Genomic DNA, 20820 nt, shown 5'->3' with positions numbered 1-20820 from the left:
GAATGGAAACCCGCCTCTTACTTACACAGCCCCGCTCCCACTCATCAAGGTGTTACAGTATACAGCCTGCTCTCCCAAAGACTGGGGGCAAAAGAAAAGGTTCAGTAACGCAAAAGGCTGCGATTAGATTTTTTCCTCTCCCACTCCTGGGTTTCTTTCTCTTGGCACCTCACCACCTAATCAGAAAATGTTTAAAATGAATTATAAATATTTTCTAAAATACACCAAAGGGTTCACAGTGCCTGTGTTTGGATTCTGGGACTAGGGGTGATTTTCTTTCCTTCCTTCAGTATTTCTGAATCTTTAAACATTGCATACGTAAGTGCATGTTTCATAATTTTTAGAAAGACCAGTTTTGAAAGCTGGGGAAGAAAGCTTCACAGGATGGGGAGACTTCAGTGTAAGCAGGGTAAACAGATCCTTGCCCAGTGACCCTCACCTCCTTTTTCTAACCCTTTAAACCGTGTTTCTCATGGAGGCCCCCTGATGGGAGCCCTTTTATTTCCTGTGTGCGTCACAGCATGAGGTGCCCCTTCACTGGCCATGTGAATAGGCTGCTTTGTCTCGATGTCCCAGCTGCTTCTGGAAAGCTCTTGGCATGTTTTGGTCTTGTGCTGGCTCTGGGGTGGAGCCTGGGTGGTCAGGCCACCTCCTCTGGCTTCTGCCCTCTCCTCCACAAACAGTACAATCTGCTTTCTCAGCTCTGCTGAGTGCACTCCTCCAGCCGTTGTGGCAGTGGCTTCCGGTCCCAGCGCTCCCATGACCACTCCTGCTAAGTTTGCCAGGTCTTCCACGCCACCGAGTCCAAGGGGCCTTTTCTGTTCCCGCCTCCCTTGTGCTGTCTCCCCTGTCCCTCTGTGCACTGGCCCTGATCTGCCTCCTGACTAGCCGGTCCTCCCTGGCTTGCTTTTCTCATGCCTCCTCTTCCATCAGAGCCTGAAACGTGGGATTTCCTCAGATCTCTCCTCTTCTCAGCCTACATGCTACAAGGTAACCTCTTCCAGTCCCACGATTTCAAATATTATTTACGTGCCAGTGACTAAACACTTAACTGCATTTCAGGAAATCTGAGCCCTCAGGGATTATAAGATGCACCAAGATTTTATGTATCACAAAGAAAGAAAAAAAAATGCTGCCAATTAAAGGGCACAGTGGCTTCTTACCACATTAATCATAAGAGGCATTCCATTTTGGGGAATGTCAGGATGTGAAAAATGTTCGCAAAGAGTTAGTGACATACTGTAATATCTTTTGCGGAGATGAACTGCCGTTGGCAGAGCATGGATACTGAGTGCATCTTCAACACGGTGTACAAAGGAACAGGCAAATGAGTTGCAATTACTTTGTTTTAAGAAGCTGGTAGCTTCCTAAGAGTCATCTGTCTCCAAGAATGAAAGAGGTATTACCAGACAGTTTACGTAGGTGAGCTGGAATTAAGTTAGGCGAACAGTGAGGCAGAGTTATTGAACCAGTGGGTCTTCTTGGTGGCCCCAGAACTCTTGAGATTCATTCCAAACCTTTGTCTAGAATTGACTGCCGCCAGCATCACTGTCAGGAACGTTCTGGCTGTCTTAGTGTAAACCGTACCGTGGGCCCTGACCAGTGCTTTCTGTCTGCACAGAATTTCTCAGACAGCAGAACTTTAATTGTTATTACTCATTTCTTTTATTACATCGCTGGGAAATCATGCTCTTGGTGTTTCCCTCATTGTTTTTTATTTCTTTTTTCCTCCTACTTCAGAATCACTTTTGACAGCTGTGAGACCTGTGAGAACCATTGCCAAATCTTGAAATATAATTTTCCTGCAGCAGCGTCCAAAGTTAACAAAAAGACATGGAAAAATCTCATTAAGTGTTCTAATCTACCAGTATCTGTGAACCTTCTTCTGTTCCACTGAGGTTTTCTAAAAATAATCTAAGTGGTATAGCTTTCTTCACTTCTGTAGGGAGAGTAATCTATACTAAATATTTTGGCCTCGAAATATTATCTGTGTTCGATTTAGTGAACCCAGTAAGATTTTGTTTCATTGGTCCTACATGCAGAGAAAATTATTTATGTTCCATTTTTAGATATTGCTACCTGGTATATCACCCCTGGACCCCAGATAATTTGTCTAGGCACGTTTTCCCCCATAGAAATGTTCTAAAAATAATGTATCTTCTTGCTTTTCTCCTTCCAAAAGTCTCTCCCATAATACCTTGTAGTTCAAAACAGAATATTTAATGACTAAAGTTGAAATAAAATAATCCAGTCACTTGAGAATCGAAGGATAATCTCTTTAAAAACTCTTGGGTCAAAGGAGATAAAAAAACTGCAGGTATAAACCACCAGGAAAGTAAGAAGAATGATAATACTACAAACAAAACTTGTAAGATGCAGCCAAAGAAGAAAGAAAGAAAAAAAAAAGATGCAGCCAAAGATTTACTTGGAGGAAGATGATTGGACTTAAAGCTTGTTCTTAATCAAAAAGAATGAGAATTAATGAGCTGTTCAACCTGAGAATTTAGTAATGAACAAAGAAACAAAAACCATAGATAGGGCATACCCACAGAAAGCATGTTAAAACATTCATTAAGAAACACAAGAAGAAATTAACATTTAGAAAAGAGAAACATCAAGTTGATAAATCCAGGATCTGATACTTTGAAGAAAAACCTTTGCCTATGAAATTATAAAAAGTAAGAACATAGTTCACAACATTAGGCGAGAAGAGATGAGGGGAGAGATTTACTCACAGACAAGAATTAAAAGATTGCAAGAACTTGAAAATCAGCAGTAAAAGATAATCTGAAAAGAAAATAAATGTCAAAATGAGATTAAGAAAAAAGTAGTAACACTGACCAGATCTATAACTGCACAAAAAGTGAAAGACTTATTAAAGAATTGTTTCTGTATAAAGAAGCATCTTATTTGTTTCAAATACTAAATAATTTGTATGTTGAAAGCTTCCTGATTATTTGATATCATCATAAGCTGATGATTTCATCTGATAAAAGTAGCACAAATAGGTTTTTATTTTAAAAAAAGCCAATCTTTTTAACAAAACAATTGTAGCAGATAAAATATAAGAAATATTAAAGCATTGATACACCAATTCCAAGTTGTTCATACGACACGAATTGTCACTTCTTTTACTTTTCATATTGGAACGGTCCCAGTGCACATATTCTCCAAATTGCTCTACATCTCAGAGGTGTAGGTTTGATAATTATTGTTTCCAGAGGTCTCTTCCAACAGTTTGAGTTTTAGGTCAGAGGTGGAAGTTCTATTTATTAGAGAGATTTTATTACAAACATTAGCATCTTAATTGGGTAGGTTTTCCTGGTAAGCATGCAGAGTATTTCTCTGATACTTTTTACTTCTACATGTAAATTTGCATTTTCTCCTAGTTTATATGAAATCAAACAGCTGTGGGGCCATTTCTATGACTAAGAAACACATAGGAAAATACATAATTTTCTTTTTAATGGGTTGCAGTTCATATACAGTTATTGTGGAAACTCAGAACTCTCATGTGTATACCTCCTGCCTTAAATTAGAATTATGTAATTGTAGTGAGGTAAAAGTTGACCTATTAAAAACACAGAAAGGGTGTTTTTAAAGAATAGGGTCTATAAATCTTTTATGGTACATTTTTTAAGGAATTGGTGAATTTGTATGTTTTGATAGAATCATTCTGAGATCGAATTACCTTAAAAGGGCAAGTTTTGCTTTTTATTACTGGGAGAATTTTCAAAATCATATTTTAGATTAAGCACGAGATTACCTACTCATTGTTTTTTTCTTGTGTGAATCGCTCTTTGGCTTCATGGTAACCCTGTCGAACTGATTTCTCTAGGTGGAAAATGTCCGCTTGGTAGATCGAATCTCTTCTAAAAAAGCAGCCCTCGGTACTTTGTATCTGACGGCTACCCATGTCATATTTGTGGAAAATGCACCTGACACAAGAAAAGAAACCTGGGTATGCATTCCTTATTTTTGGCTGTATGTGTTTTCCATTGTTTGAAGTAACAAGTTCTGACCCTCTGTCCTTTTCTTTGTCTGCAGGGTGAGGAGGGTGGGATTTTGGTGTGTGGGCGTTCAGAGGATTCTTTATTGGAATGTGAGCCTTGCCTTTTTCTGTACAGAGTCACATCCACTTGATCTGTTTACTCATTTTAAACACTAATTATCTGAACATCGTCAAAGATACACATAGAAATAGCCAGAGATACGAGGGCTTCCTGTCCGGCTGTCAAGTAGGGATTCAGTGATGTGAATGTACCAGGCACGGAGTCTACATAGCGCCCTATTTGCAGTCCACTTTGTTTGTAGGAGCTTGGAAGGCAGGCCATTTAGTCATTTCATTATGTTATCTGCAATTTTCTCATAATTTAAAAAAGGAAAAAGGAAACAAAAACCTAGGGAAGAGGCTTGTCTCTAGGTATTTCTGCTCCATCGCAGTGAGACCATTCAGTGGCTCTCGTTTAATACAGCCACCCAGCCAGGACCTCACGGCCAGAACCCGAACCCCTGAGTTTGCCTCTTTTCTACCTTGTGGACATTAGGGTTTCAGCAGAAGGTGGCAGGAACTGCTTAGTGGAGAGGAATTTAAAGAGTGACATGTTGCCACTGAGGGCTGAGCAGAGACCCTCAGAAATGCCAGAGCCCTTGAGCATGATTGCCTTTAAAATAAATCCCTTCTGCAGCCTGCCTGACCACCAAGGGCTCAGAAAACAAAAATCTCAAGTTGCTATTGAACTTGAGCATTCCATGTGGAATTAAGGAGCATGGTGGCACTTCCCAGTGGAGCTGTCTCTAGCTTTTGTTGATTGCAGGGTTTATTTTACAAACTTCTCATGACCTTATTTAATTTTAGCTCTCCAGAACATGTCAGCATTCGACTCCCCAAACGTTCCCTTACCTGGATCTGTGCAGAATTACATGCTGAACAGTTTGCTTCGTATAATTAGCGTGGATATCAGAAAGCTCAGTATTGCAAAAGAAAATGATGAATTCAGACAGTTGGTTCTTTCCCCAGACATCTCATTTCCTGTCACCCGAGTGCAAGCCAGCTGAAGGTCAGGGTGTGTTTCTTGTCTGTGTGTGGCTCAGAGACCTGTGTTACTTTTTGTCGTGTTTATCTGCTATTTGTGCTTGGGCTTATCCACGTTAACTTTCGGTTGTAGATTCTTCACAGTCAGATTTCCACCATCGAGAAACAGGCTACAACCGCTACTGGGTGCCCTCTGCTTATCCGCTGCAAGAACTTTCAGCTCTTGCAACTCATCATCCCCCAGGAAAGGGACTGCCACGACGTCTACCTCTCCCTCGTCCGCCTCGCAAGGCCAGGTAGGGCGGGGCGGCGCGGCCTTCCGCAGGGGTCCACTCGCAGGGGAAATACGGTTTGGGCTATGAGCTTCTTTCAGGGTTCATAGGATTCCCCTTATCTTGGAGGGAGTTACACTTTCAGGGTGAAATCATCTTAAAAGTATGCCCTCCTCATACTGGGGTAATCCAGCCACCTTGATTGAGGCCTAAGACAAAAATCTCCAGATTGTTTTGTATGGAAAACATCGATACCAAACAGGGCTGGTGCAGTTTCCCCCCCTCTGGGGGCTTTTAAAGTTTGGTTTCTGTTGCTTTTCATAGTAATTTGTATTTCCCAAGGTTGGTATAACTAGACCTTTGTTAGTGTCCATGAGTATTGGCAGTTTGTATGCCTGGATTCTCCTAAACAAAACCTTAAGTTTCGTGGGAAGGATGTTCGGCTGATTTGAAAAATACATGTTCTCAGTTCTCCTCTTGTTACATCTGTCTTCTTGGGGTCTTCAGATTTATAGCTTATTAGGCTGTAAATCTAAGAAGTTTGTAGCTCACTATGCTGTAAATCTAAGGAATTTGACACGCGTGTTTCTTGTCTGTGTGTCTTGTGTGAATTGTGGCATTCTTTTGCTTAAAAGAAATACACATTTAAGTGTTAGGGGAGTGCATGGCAGAGATCGGTTATATAACAGTAACATCCTTGCTGGTGTTTACCCAGAAGTCATTGAAATGGGAAGCAGGACCTGTGCGTATACTTTCTTTATGAAATGCTTTTTGATTCAGGACAAGAAGTTGGATTGTAAGCTCCCCGAGGCATTTGGTTGGTCCTCAGATTCTTAACCTACGACCCGATCGTCTGTCTCAGAGCTAAAGTTACATGATGGAGAGGATGCCAGGGAACTGTCAGAATCCCATCCTTTGGACTTGACTTTGCTCCCCTTTCAAGTCGTCCCTTCGAGGCTGTTTCATCTCAGTATGTTGAAAAGAACTGCAGAGTTAGCCAGAAGAGCAGTTGAACTTTTTGGAGGGCGCACTATAATTGGAACAGGAGTTCTGGGAAGATGTACGTTGGGTTGCCTGCAGCAGAGAACGCGAGGGCAGTTGTGCGCCAGCAGTTTCTGTGTCACTGATTAACGGATGTCCTGGGTGATAAGTGTGCTCTGACCGGATTAATGGGATTTAGAACAGCCCAGAGACCTGGGAGACAGCCGAGCCGCTGGAAAAGCGAGTCGCAGTGGCCGTGCCGGCTCTGGCCCCTGATGACAGCCAGCACCCAGATTCACACTGGAGGGTCGCCCGGGAGGAAGATCACTGTGTTCCCCTGCTTTCAGAAATACACACTTTTGCTTAAAGATGAAGTTTTGGGAGTTCCATATTAGCCACAGTCAGAGACCAGAGAACGAAACCATAGCAATTAGTTGAATTAAAGCCATTACTTTAGAAGATTTTTAAAAAGCCACCAGCACTGTAAAACATTGGCATTCTATAGAACATAGTGCTTTCATAAGTGTGGGGAGAGGAGGTAGAATCCAGGCAGCTTCACAGTTTAATGTTAAAGGCAACGCTAAAATTAGGACCAGTTGCAGCCTGTGACCTGGGAGCAGGGTTTTGAATCTGGGTGGAGGTGGGGACAGGTTAGGGAGAGGGTCTCAGCTTGGGGTGTGGTGGCTTATCAGACATTCCCAGGGGCTTTTACAGATTGGTCCTTCACTCCCACCCCCGCCTTAAGATATAGCAGAAGAGGAATGTGCGTATGTGTGTATGTGTGTGTGGTGGGGAAGTGACTCTGAACTCGAGCAGCGCACAATCGATCTCTGTGGTTATTGTGGTTGGTCACCGGCACCAATCAGGTATTTTCAGCTCCCCTTGTGGACACAGCTAACTCCAAGGTCCTCTGGAGGACACACATTTTTTTCTTTTTAAATAAAAGAAGAAATGTTTGGGAGCCCATTGAAGTCAAGACCTGTGAAGGCGTTATTTCCAAAGCTCTCGGGATTCTCTCTTCACCAAATTACAATTTCTGGGACAAGAATAAATCAAATGACTAAAAAAATTTGTTGAGATTTTCTTGGTTTGCCTTTCACGTGAATTAAGATGGGTAAGAATTTGGTCATGGACTAGAAAAGAGCCCAACAAAAAAGAATGTAGCTGAATCCAGTAAGCTCTGGAATTCTTCATAAAGAAATAAGTTAAAAGAGGGGTGTGGCCCAAATGGGAAAACAAATCAACCTCGTAGATCTGATATACTTAATAAGGTTCTGCATTTTTCTGACTGGAAGACCCCTGTTTCTCAGAGGCCTTCCATTTTCCCATGTTCTTTCTTTTCTCCTCCCTCTAATTTGCCTCCTGCTGTTTATTTTTGTATCAATTATCTTTCCCTCTGCAGTGTTTGTGGGCCCTTTAATATTTAAACCATCTCTTTTGTTTGTTTTCCCACTTTTCCTAAATTACAGCATTTTTAGAACATCTTAGTCCTTGACTCTTCTGCATATTTAATATGATTTAAAAAATCTCCCGATTGTTGTAGTCTCATTTGCTAAATTCAGCTTTTTACAGTTTTTATCTAAGTCATTGCCGCTTAAGCAGTTTTTGCAGTAAGTTTCCATTTTATTGCTGAGACTAATCTCTGGGTCCGCTTTTCTACTAAGTGTTAGCTTCCACCGTCCTAATGTTTAATTCGAGCACTTGTTTGTTGAAAATAGACAAGAAAGGTCTCATTTTTATTTTAAATATGCAAAATCCAGTAATAGCTGTGTTATCATCTCACCCCTCTTTAAATGGTTTTCCAGCTACATTTATTTTAAGTTGCGTGAATGAATTAGAGCGCTTAGAGCAATTTGACTTTTGTTACTTTGGGTTCTAAAAACCCCACAAGTCTGTGTCCTTCCAAGACTGCTGGTGACTTTTCCCTGCCCTTCCTTCACATGCTACTGATGCTGATTCACGTTTGGGTTTTTTGTTTTTTTTTTTAATTTTTAAAAAATTTGCATAACAGTCAATAATGTAATTGTATTATTCACGGTTTACATTGGTTATTACAAGTTTCCTTTCGATTTTTAAAGTACTTATGATTTTAGTATAAATTACCTTTCGTTTCTCCCAGTTAGCCTATACCAAGAGAGGATTCCCCTATGTTTTTTTCCCCTAAATATTCTGTTTTCATAACCTTTAACCTAATACCTGGGAAGCAAGCTCAGTTATTTTTCCTTTTCCCTAATTGGTTTGTTCTACCCAAGGGCTCTCTCATTTGGTGAAGTGAACACCCTTTCCTTTCTTGTGGGAGGAGGGAGCAGGGGTTGGGTGCAGCAGCAGGGCATTCGTGGGCTTGGTGGTTCCAAGTTGGCAGTTTCTACTTGAATGCGTAAATCCTCTCCAGGAAGTAGGAAGTGGGATTATCCGAGAGGGAAGGAGTTGAGGAGAGCAGCAGGTGTTGAATCGACTTCAGCGACACATGCTTCCCTGTGGGAAGACGCACACAGTGAACAGTGATGCTGAGATCAGAGTCAGTCTCAGCATGCGTCTCTGCGCGGGCTGCCCGGTCACCGATCTGGCCTTCCTAGAAACATGGCCAAGATGCTACTCGTTCTTAATCTATTGTGCTGTTTTAGAAATTGTCATTTTTCTTTCCAAATAGAGAAACCTCCAGGTCTGCCCTTGTTTGGCAATATATGATTTAAATAGGTACATAAAGTCAAATGCGAGAATTATTTCCATGTAACCTTTTCTGAAAACATTTTTTTTTAAATCAGAGGTGCACGTTCAGTTGACCCCCACCCCAACCCCTACCCAGGCCAAAGGTGTGCTGAGTATTTGCTTCTTGTTAGAGGAGTTCCTGTGCCCTCCTAGTGACAGGCCCCTGGGGCGAGGCCTTCAAGGCACCTCCTGTTGACACCCTTGTCACTAGCAGGAAAGGCCCTTTGATGTTGGTGTGATGGCTCATACTCTGTGATGTGAGGAGCTGGTGGAGCACTTAGCATGTCTGTTTTAAGAGTGGGCGGAACAGCAGGGATGTGGCCTTCCCAAAGCAGATGAGTGTTTTCTCTCAGTTCAGATGCTGTAAAGACTGGAGGTGTTCCAGCCCTGCTTCGTTTGTGCTTGGCTTTGACTCTCCCCACCACCACTGTCGATTACTAAACGTTCTGCTGTGTATTTTGCCGGAGGTGGAGTTGAGGGGAGCAGAATATGTGAATAGGAAATGTTCAGTAAGATTTACATCTGTGATAATGATGCTTTTAAATTTCTTGAACGAGTCTGTCCTCAGCGGAGGGCTTCTCCTGGGCTGGTGTCTGGGTAGGAGACGTACCCACATTAACAAGACTGAGCTCTGGGTTTCTCTGCCCTCGTGTAGAATTTTATGTAAATTGGGCCAAAGATATGGTTGATCACCCTTTTCCTTAAAAATAAATTAAAGGGAAAATTTTATCATTTTGGTGGCAACCCATTCTGATGTCTCCCAATTCGAGTATCTCCTTAACGTTGGTTACAGATTATTCTTGCTTTCATTTATGGACCGTTTCCTCACTTCTTCCCAAGGGCAACAAGAATGAGCCGATACACAGAAAACTATCTGCAGTCATGGAGTCATTTTCTTCTTATGCCTTTAAACTCGTTTGTAGGCATCTAACAAAGGAAATTTACCTTCCGTCATTGCCCCGCATTCCTCTTCTTTCACCGAGGGAGCTGAGGCTTTCTCAAGAGATTCTTCTGGCATCCTAAACAAATCGCATTTGCGGTTAACATTATGATATCAGAAGCCTGAGTCATGAAAATGGCACTGAGAGATGGAAAACATATGTCGGTGTCGAGCCAGCCATTCCCAGAACAGGATGTCAGTTTTATGTGCCGTCTGCTCCATTTGGCTAAGATGGCAAGAAACCGTTTTTACTGAAAGTGTCTACACTGCGTGTGTGCACGTCCCTGTGTGTGCGAGTTTTCTTTTTGGTTGAAATCGGTGGTATGCTCTATTTTCAGGTTTGGAAATGTGACATCAGGAGAGACTGAAATAGAATGTAGCTTTTCTCATTGATCCACCCCGGCATCTTGATTCTTTTTCATGAGAGAGAGTGTGTATCTGATGCAAAAAGTATGGTACCTAAAATATGACACTTACTCACTATCTTTGTAGATGGGTTATTTCACTGGTAATGAAAAGAAGCTCGAAACTGGGTTTTGACCTTAGGCTGCCTGTGTGTCACTGCGGCCTCTCGCTGTGGTGAGATGCTTTACTGAGCTTTCATGCACATGTTTAGGACCATGGAACTGCCATCAACAGATTAAGGAATAAATGGGATGATCTAAGAAGACTGAGGAGAAAGAATCCTATTGGAGAAAAAAAACAGGAAGATGAGGGGGATGGAACCAGGACAGAAAAAAACCAAAACAAAACCGGCCCATCTGGGGAGACAAGTGAGGGGGTGCCTTGCAGGAGCAGTGTGAGTGGTGGTTCGAGCGTGCGCTGTCCGGCCAGACTGCCTAAGTCACACCTGACTCCTCGTGTCCTGGCTGTGTGACCCTGGGAATGTCCCAGAACCCCGCTTTGCCTCAGATTTCTCATCTGTGCAGTGAGGCCTGTCATGATGCCTGCTAGATGGGTCAGTACATTTGGTGAGAACAGAAGCAGGAATGAAACAAGAGTTCAGTGAGAATTAGCCGGAATTACTGTCACCAGAAGTGCTTAGATTTGCACTGTCCAGTAGGAGCCACATGTGGCCATCGAGGGCTTGGTATGTGGCTAGTCTGAGCCAGGATGTGCTCTGAAATACACATGGAATTTCAGAGACAGTACAAAGCAAAATGCATAAAACATTAACAAATTTCACATTCTGCCTAGATTGAAGTGACTTTTTGGATATATTGGACTAAATACATTGTTACAGTGAATTTCACTGTTTCTTTTTACTATTTTAATGTGACTACAAGGACATTTTAAATGACATATATGGCTACATTATATTTCTGTTGGATGGCGCTGGCCTAGTTGCTTCCCTCAACGTGGCAGGGCCAGGTGAGAAGAACACCAAATCCTAGCTCTTCCTACGGGTGGGGGTTGAGGGACGGCTACTGGGCCTGGCCTCACAGGGTAGCACGTGATGCATAAAGTCAAAGATATCCTGGCAGAACGGAAAGAAGTCTGTCATCACACATCCTTCAACTGGTCCCTCACCATCAGGGTGCCCTGTACTATGAATTAATTGATACTTCTTAGTGAATCCTGTCAGTGTTGTATGAGCAATGCAGTTATGACACATACATAGTTGTTAAAGTTCACGTGTTTTCAGGGCAAACATTTAAATATATTCCACAGCTTTTTCAACTGTTTTGTTCTTTCTTTTTTAACATTGTGAGCATCAAAACAGGGCAGTGGCCTGGCCTCTGTCCGCCTCTGAGAGGCCATCCCAAATCCAAGCTCGATGTACATAAACAGATTGAGTTCTGGATGTCTAAGGGATACATACATTCTCCCCACCCCTCGCCACCCCTGTTTTCTTTAAATTGAACTATAGTTGATTTACAATATTGTATTAGTTCCAAGTATCCAGCAAAGTGATTCAGTTTTATATATATATATATATATGCATATAGTGGTATGTATCTGTTAATCCTAAATTCCTAAATTATCCCTCACCTTTCCCCTTTGGTAACCATAAGTTTATTTTCTATGTCTGTGAGTCTATTTCTGTTTTGTAAATAAATTCATTTGTGTCATTTTTTTTAGATTCCACATACATGTGATATCATATAATATTTGTTTTTCTCTGACTTACTTCACTTAGTATGATAATCTCTAGTTCTATCCATGTTACTGCCAATGGCAAATATTTCATTCTTTTTAATGGCTGAGTAGTATTCCATAGTGTATATATAAAAATATATAATTAATTACTATATATAATTTATATAATTATATATTAATATAGATTAATTAATATATATATATACCCCACATCTTCTTCATCCATTCATCTGTTGATGGACACTTAAGTTGCTTCCATGTCTAAGCTATCATAAATGCACACGTATGTTCTTAATTAATCTCTAAGTGCCATATTTTATGTGGTCTAAAAATGTATTTGCTTTCAAAAGCAACTAAAAAAAAAACCCACAAAATGGAGAAGGCCATGTTCCTAAAATGAAAGAAGCTTTTGCAAAATGGAGTCTGGTTACTCTGAGGTCATCATGTCCTTGCTGGGAGGCGGTGGGTAACCCCACCCACAGAGACGGGGTATCCCAGGGAGAGTCCCGAGGGGCGAGGAGCTAGACTGGCCTCTCCAGCCCGGACAGCGTGCTTTTGGGGAGATTTGGTTCTGGCTTTGGCTTGGCTTGATTTGACTTCATTATTTCTTTTCTTGCAGTGAAGTATGAGGAGCTATACTGCTTCTCATTCAACCCCAAGCTGGACAAAGAAGAAAGGGAGCAGGGCTGGATGCTGATCGATCTCGGTGAAGAGTACAGGCGAATGGGCCTCCCTAATAACTACTGGCAGCTCAGCGATGTGAACAGAGATTACAGAGTGAGTAGGGGCATCTGGTGAAATCCAGATGCTTAATCCGAACGAAACCGTGGTTTCCTGTAGCTCAGTGTGGCTTCCGTTTGATCTCCTTGAGTTGTGATCACTCTTTGTAGGTACATCTGTGGATCTCCAAGTCTCCCCTGGTTGTTGCTGGCTCTGTCTCCTCCCTGCACCTAGAACCAGAAAGCGAGAACAAGGCAGCCTCAGAGACCGTCCCCTCCAGTGGTTGAGGGATGGAAGCCCAGACAGGTCCCCGCGGCAGGCAGTTGTGGGAGAGCTGGCCAGCAGCTCCATTCTCCCATCAGGTCTTTTTCTCTGATTCTGTGAGTGAAGACTGAGGCAGTCACAGAGGCTCTGGTGGCAGTTTGGCACCAGCTCCTTTCTGTGCGCCCTGAACTCTTGATTGGTACACAAGGTCACCCAGAGGCTCCCCTAGAGAAATGCGGAGAAATACGTCTCCACTTACAGAAGGCTGCCTGGAGGTTCAGGGCCACAGGGGGCAGAGCCCATTCCATGTTCTCCCTGGTGCGGGCTTGCTGGTCAGTGTCGGTTTCCCCAGTAGTTTTTAAAGTGTTTTCAGGGATAAGAGTAATGTAAGAACAAGGCAGAGGGTTTGCAAAAGACGGAAAGAAAGAAAAGCACCCACCACCCCATTGCCCTGACATTCCTCTATAACCATATTCTATGAGGTTTTACATTTTTCTTTCAGTTTTTGTCTCATATGTATAGTTCAGTAACTTTTTTCTTTTGTAAGTAATCCGTTTCATTGTTTACACTTGGAAAATACAGAGGAAAAGGAATCGTTCAACTGTATACAACAAAAATGGAATCACTCTCCACAGGCCTTGTGTCTTGCGTTTCATCACACAAGCATATTGTGAGTTTTCCTGCCAGTAAATATATTTTATATCACTTTAAAACATTATATAATGTGACATAGTATGGCTACATCCTATTCTATCTAATCTCCAGGTTTTAGACGTTTAGGTTATTATCATTTGTCACTATTTTAAATAACATAGTGAAAACATTCTGGTAACTGTACTTCTGCCCACATTAAAATTCTTTCTTAAAAAGACATATTCCCAAAGGTGGAATTTCTTTGTCAAAAGGTTTACACAAATTTTTTGCATACTGTCAGAAAGAACTGCAGAAAGATTGTACCAGTTTACGTAAGTTCTCAGCAGTTGTATAGGAGAATGCTTGAGTCTTGTACCCTCGCCAGTAAAGAGCGTTTGTCTTAAAAATCTTGTGATGACTTGATAGTGAGATAAGTGGTTTCTCAATTTAGTCTGCATGCCTTCATCTCTTGAATTGTAGTCGCGATATGCTGACCATTTATATCTTGTCTGCTGATAACTGACTATTTCTGTTCACATAATGTGAATCCTGATTATCTCCTTCACCTTCACATAGGGGTTTTCTATATTGTGACACAGTATTCATATCAAGCAATTAAATGACTGTGTAACACCCCATCAAATGAAGATACTGTAACGTACTTAAGTATTTCCCTATTATTAGACATTTAGATTACTCATAATTTTTGCCATGTGAATAATTCTGGGAGCAATATCTCTGTGGGTTTAGTTTTCCTCATATTTTAAATTGTTTTCTAAGAATAAATTCCCAGAATCTATCACAAGGCATAAAAGGCTTAAATCTCTCTCTCTCTCTCTTTTTTTCAGGTTTCATTGACATTGACATTTTTGTTTTGACCAGTATTTGGTTGTTAGTTACCACTCCCTTGTATGGCAAGCAGTATATGTGACCTGTCAGATTAGAACTTTGGGGAAGTTTTGAAGATTTCTGTCTTCATAAAACATCCAATATTTGATTAATTTTTATCAATGTTTTGAGTCTGGGAAAAATGTATTTTCTGTTATTTGAGTATAAAATTCTTCCTCCATCTAAATGAAGTTTCTTAAGCTATTTTGGTCTCTGCTCACCTGATTTCTGACAGGTATGTGAAAATTTCTGTTACGAGTATTGATTAGATGTTTTCTCCTTACATCTCTTAAGTGTTCGTGTTATGTTTTTTGAAGTTACGTTGCCCAGCACATAATGGTTTAGGGCATCTGCTGGGTGCACTGTTTGTTTGTTTGTTTTTTTAATCGACTTCAAATATCCCTTTTTCCTGTAAACGCTTTTAGCTCTGAATTCTGTGTTGGATTCTGTTTTGTGTGATTATGTTTTGACTGTTTTCTCCTTTTTTTCAGCGTTTACCTGGTGGTGCTCTGCTTAGCCCATTATTTTCAGTGCTCCTATATGAATATTTTGTCCTTTTAAAAAATACCTAACAGTAATTATCTTTGGGTTGTGAGGGTGGAATTTTTTTTCAAGTAGCTATGGCTAGATTTTGATTTTTACTCAATCTGAAAATCTTTTTGCCGTAACTGATCTCTGTGACTTTGCTCTAGATGCTCTGCTTTGTGCATTTTACTAGTTACGCTTTTCCCCGTTTCGTATCTATAGCTAGATTTTTTTTCTTGTATTTGCTTGTGATCATTTTGGAAACACACACCCTGTTGCTTTTCTTCCATTGATTATGCCTCATTTTAAAAGTGCTGTTTACTGATTCTGGTGCTCTTACAGCGTACACAGAACTTTGAAGAATAATGACATAAGCAGCAGGGACGCACATACTATGTGAGAACAAACACGGCCAACACTCTTAAACCTCCCTGAGGTTTCCTCCAAATCACCTCCTGCTCCAGTGTCACCAACTGCAATTTGGTGTTTTCATCCCCTTCTATTCGTAACATTTCTACATTTGTAAATAACAACATATAGTATTACTTCGTTTGTTTTTTATACCTTCTGTATGTGGTGTTGTGCTGAATGTCGTTTACTGAAACTTGGCTTTTCACTCAACTTACATTTGTGAGATTCATTTCATTTAACAAACATGTATACATGCCAGGCAGTGTCCTAGAGACTTGACAGATGTTAGCAGTCCTGTGTGGCAGGTGCGGTTACTCTCCCTGATGTGCCGGTGGGACGACTCAGGCACAGACAGATTAGGTAATTGTCCAAGACCCGGAGAAGTTAAGTAACTGTTGAAGCCTGCAGCTCCATTCAGTCATTCTTCACTATTGGCTTATGTTCCATTTTACCAATATATCATAGTTTAAAAATTCACTTGTTCTTTCTCTTTTGTTTTACCATCACAAATTAAGCTATTAACTGGCTTATATATAACTCATAGCATATTGTGAGTTTCTGCCTAGCAGTAGAATCTCTGAGTTAGAGGGTATGGGGATTTCAGCCTCGTTCGATATTGCCAGATTCTTTCCCAAAGTGTTTGCATGAACTTACAGAAGACCTAAGATACGAGTTCTTATTACTCTTCCAGACTCACCAGCAGTTGGTATTGATAGTGTCTGATGTCTACCTACTAATTGACCCAGCAGTCTTACTTCTGGGAATTTCTTCTAAAGAGTTAACAGCACAAACACACAATGGTGTACACAGTTATCTCTTGAAGCATTGTTTATAATAGCATGTCTTAGAAGAAACCCAAATTTCTTTAATAGAGGGCTAAATAATACTTGGTCTACTCATATAGTTAGTGCATAGCCATTAAAAAATGTGGAAGATTTTCTTGGACTGATAAGTAAAGATTGCTAAATTATATTGTTCGAGTTAGAAAAGCAAGGCACAGTGCCATGAGTATAGTGTGATAATTTTCATTTTTAAAGGAGTGAGAAAAATAAGATGTTCATGTGTGTGTATAATGGCCCTGAAGTGCTGGCCTAGAGAGCAGATGGGGATGGGATGAACAGAACACAAGGGTGAGGATGTGCACCTCTTTGAATTGTTTCATTTTTATAACCATGTGAATTTATTAACTAATCAAAAAGTTAAATTGTAGAGAATGCTGATCAGATTGGTGTGAAATAGATCTCAGTGTGGTTTGTTTCCATTGCCCGACCTTCATCCCTAGCAAGTTTGAGCTTGTGTTTGTTGGTGATTCAGCTTGACTCCTCTGTTCCTAGTTTTGATCCTTCTTTTCTATAACGTTGGTCTTTTTTCTTATTGATTTGTAGAAGCTCTTTACATATGCTAGGTAAAAATCTATTATCATTTATAGCTGTTGCAAATATCTCCTCTTAGGAGATACTTTTGTACTGTGCCTAGGGTATCTTTTAATCCTCAGAAGTTTTGAGTTGTCATTGTCTCCTATTTTGTTTCATGTTTTTAGCATATTGTTAAAAAAAAAAAAAACAACCTGGCCTGTTTGCTAACCTTTGTCCCAATTTACATTTTTACTAACTATGGTTTTTATAGCTTTATAATAAATCTTGATAGTCTGCAAGTCAGGTCCTCACAAATCCTTCTTCTGAGCATTTTGAATTTATAGATTATTTGGGATAGAATGGCTGCTTTCATGATACTGAATTTTCTTCATAGTTAAACACTTAAATCTAACACTTATAATCTTACACTGCGAGTAGACACTTTGATCCCTTTTGTCTCAGTCGTTTTACAGTATCTAACGTAGTCATTTGTTCCCTCACTAAAGCCAACCTTTGCTGTGAATTTTTAGCCTTGAAATGAAAGGAAGGAAAATCCAAGTTTAGTAAAGAAAACTGGACATCCTTTAGACATGTTTTACAACCATGACACACCCTTGGGTAAGGAAGAAAATGAGGCTGAGCCACATCTTGTGGAGGAATATTTTCTTGGAAACACAGGTCCTTCTTATTTTCGGTGAGATTTCCTTCTAGACGTAGCACCACAAACATGACTCATATTTAGTCAGCCAAGTCCTGTGTTATAGAGACTGCAAAACATGAGTTACTCGGCCATTTTTTTCCCCCAAAAGTAACACAAAATTACCAAACTAACCATCAACAAACTGTGTTGAAACAGAAAAGGTGAAAATCTAGGGGATTTTCTGATTTTACAAATATTATTGAAACAGGGAGAAAGGTGATAAACCTTATTTATTACCAGTTTAGAAATATTTCTGACTAATAGTCCACTGAGAAGGTTGTATCCTCATCCTTTACTTTTGCTTTTGACCTCATGGTTGAGAAAACATCTACTTTTCCCCTCCCTTCTGTTGTAAAAGTTCTTTCTTCTCAGAAATTCTGTGAGGTAAGTGGGGCTGGTGGTGTCATCTGATGGAGAGGAAGCTATTGCCCATGGTGGAAATGATGCCGTACGTAGAGTTAGAAACTTGGGTACCAGAGCCAGTGCTGCCATTCTGTCTCTGTGTGGTCTTGGGCAGGCCAGGTACTATTACCACCACCATCGCTATCAGCATGGCTGTTATCCTCATTTCTCAGACACTTGCTTATGGTACTCTGAGTCTCTATGCTAAGATTTCTGTTTGCACCTAACTCTTAAAATTGTCCTTCTTTAAGTAAAATAATTAGCATTCATTAATAGGTTAAAATTTTAATCTGTTTCTCTTGGAATAAAATTTAAAGTATAACCCAAACCAGTAATTTAAAAAAATCTTGTCTATTTCAATTCTCTACTTATGTATTATTTGACTTTATTTGTATATTAGTCATTTCATGCAGCTCATACTCCATTCCTTCTCCCCCATTACATCATAAACTCCTTGAAATAAATTTTAGGTCCTGAATATTTAAGAAGAAAATTGTGTATGTATATCTATCTCAGTTCCTGATAACTAACTCTTAGCCCCAAAGTGCTCAGTGGAGCGATCGGCCCTCGGTGAAACCAGAGGTCGGATTACGATGCCTTGGTTGGCACCTCAGGCAGATACTGCCCTGCAGTGTAAAAGCATTTTCTAGAAGGTTATAACAAAGATCAGTTTTCCTGGGAATGTGAAGTCCTTGGGGCCAGTAACTTTCATTATTCATTACTGCCCTAGCTCCTGACCTAATGCCTTGCACATATTAAGTATTCAGTAAAAATGTGCTGATAGACACCAGTATTCTGTTATAAACATCACACTTGCTAAGAGACTAGAACTTAATGATTCCAACCACAAAAGGGAGGGGGTGTGGAAATTAGGAGTATGGGATTAACAGATACACACGACTGTATTATTACGATGATGATGTAACACAACGGAGGTGCTAATTTATCACGATAGTGGCAGTCGCCTTACAGTGTACACATGTGTCAAACTCACATGTGGTACGGCTTCCATTATGCAGTGTTACACGTCAGGTGCTGCCGGATGCCTGTCTTCCGGGCGCAGGTTGTCGAGCTCTTGGTCCTTGCACATGCCAACTCCAAGGGCCTGCCTTTTCCTACTCTGTGGAGGGGAGAGCCTGGTACCCTTAGAGGCAGGAGGAAGGACCCTGGGTGAATAGATCACATTTAGGTCCTTGAGTGGGTTGGGACTGAGAGTATCAAAGAGAGTGGGCTCGGGGGGCTACCTTCTCCCTGGCCCCATGCAGGGTACGGTGCACGTGGGGCCGTGGCCTAAGCCGTGCTGGGCACCTTCTGGCCTTGGGAGGCTGTCAGTGGACCTGGCGGGAGCCCCAGAGCTTCCTCTTTGCTATTCTGAAAGGCCATGGCCCTGTGTAAGAAGCATGTTGGGAAATCTCACCCATTACTTTATTATTCTTACTTAATTTAATCATAAACAACCTTTCCTTAGGGCTGTTATACGGAAGAAAGTAGGTAATCCCCAACTTACAGAAAACCCACCAATTTCCTTTTTAAAACTGTTATTTTAAGAAAACACTGTAAGTCAGAGCAGTGACTGCATGTCTGGCGCGCTCAGACTCACCGGTGTGGTCTGTGCGGTGATGCTCTAGCTCACTGACGCCGGGAGCACCAGATGCCAGGTTGGCAGGGCAAGCGAGTACAGCGTCTGTGGCAGTAGTTCCAGTAAGAGCTCAGGTCCCAGGAAGGCTGGGCCATCTGTTCTCGGTCTGGGATTTCCCTTGAGTCGCAGTGCCAGAGACCAGGTTGACGTCTTTGGTAATCTTCCCTAAAATGTCTTTGGGGAAGCGCTGAAATGACACTTTGGGCCTTGGAGCATCACTTTGTGGCCCTTCTGTCTCCTGCTCTGTGTTATTCACTGGCTGGTAACAAAGACAAGGGAGGTGGGCCTGGGAGGGCACCATCCCAGAACGGTCAATGTGAGCTCGGTGCCGGATTTTCCTTCTCTTCAGTCTCATCGTTCAGAGTGGTCAGGCCGGGCGGGGACGGACCGAGGACATGCGGGGAAAGCACCTCTCCTGCTGCTGCACCTGCTGGAGGAAGGTCTTCTCCTGAAATGCCCAAGAAGGTGCTTGACCTTGAGGAACTGCCATCTAAACGGTTCTTGTGTTGCAAAAAGATTGGCTGACATCAAGGCAAAAGACCTGCCAGGCAACAAATCAATGACTGTCACTGTTGCCACCACTCCCGTCAGACCCGCTGGTGTATAAAGAGCTTTGTCCTGGGTGTTCCCTGGTTGGATCCTGGTCTCTGCCCCGTGGGATATCATTTCTCTTCCGGATCAGTTTTAGAGAGTAGAAGGTGCTCAGGAGTTTGACTTCATGAAGGTCATGGAGTTGGCAGATCAGAGCCAGGTTCTAAACTACTGATTTCTGACTCAATTGTAAGATCACTCCAAGGCACCAGAGCTTCCACTGTGGGCATCACTGGTGGGGATGCGCGGAGAGAATAAATCACTTCTTACCAGTTACAAAGTGACACAGAAGAAAAAAAAGCTGTTACAATGGGTGGTAAAGTGCGGAAGGTTAGGAAGCCCAGGGAAGTCCTTGAAGAGCCAGGAGCTTTGGGAAGATGGAGGGGAGGGGCGTCTGGGGAGGGCGTTGGCTTGACTGCCGGCTTGGACAGGAGCGCACGGAGGGTGTGCCAGGGGCAGGAAGGTGCCCTGGGGAGGTCACCACTGGTGCTGGCATTTTAGGAAACTGTCTCCCAGTGTCAGGCTACCTTTCAGTCAAAGCAGGCAGCTGAAGATTTCTCAGCTGCCAGGATGCGCAGTTGCAGTTTGTCCCTTTTTGATGAAGGAAATGCTCGTTTGTCACGGTCTTGCCTCCCACAAAGATCCCTTAGAGAGA

The 20820-nt window shown here is 41.7% G+C and overlaps 1 protein-coding gene across 1 annotated transcript in view; it reads left to right on the top strand.

The window, feature by feature from the left end:
* MTMR7 (myotubularin related protein 7) overlaps positions 1-20820 on the top strand; it is an 85437-nt gene that overhangs the window by 26525 nt on the left and 38092 nt on the right. Inside the window, exons 2-4 of the mRNA XM_006198026.3 lie at positions 3839-3961; positions 5169-5331; positions 12657-12814. Of these exons, the coding sequence (XP_006198088.2) occupies positions 3839-3961; positions 5169-5331; positions 12657-12814 (444 nt within the window). The remainder of the gene's footprint in view (positions 1-3838; positions 3962-5168; positions 5332-12656; positions 12815-20820) is intronic.

The sequence above is a fragment of the Vicugna pacos genome, chromosome 26 (genome assembly GCF_048564905.1).
Source record: "Vicugna pacos chromosome 26, VicPac4, whole genome shotgun sequence".
Lineage (NCBI taxonomy): Eukaryota > Metazoa > Chordata > Mammalia > Artiodactyla > Camelidae > Vicugna > Vicugna pacos.
The sequence above is the reverse complement of the archived record's forward strand: the minus strand, read 5'-3'. Positions and strand labels throughout refer to the sequence as shown.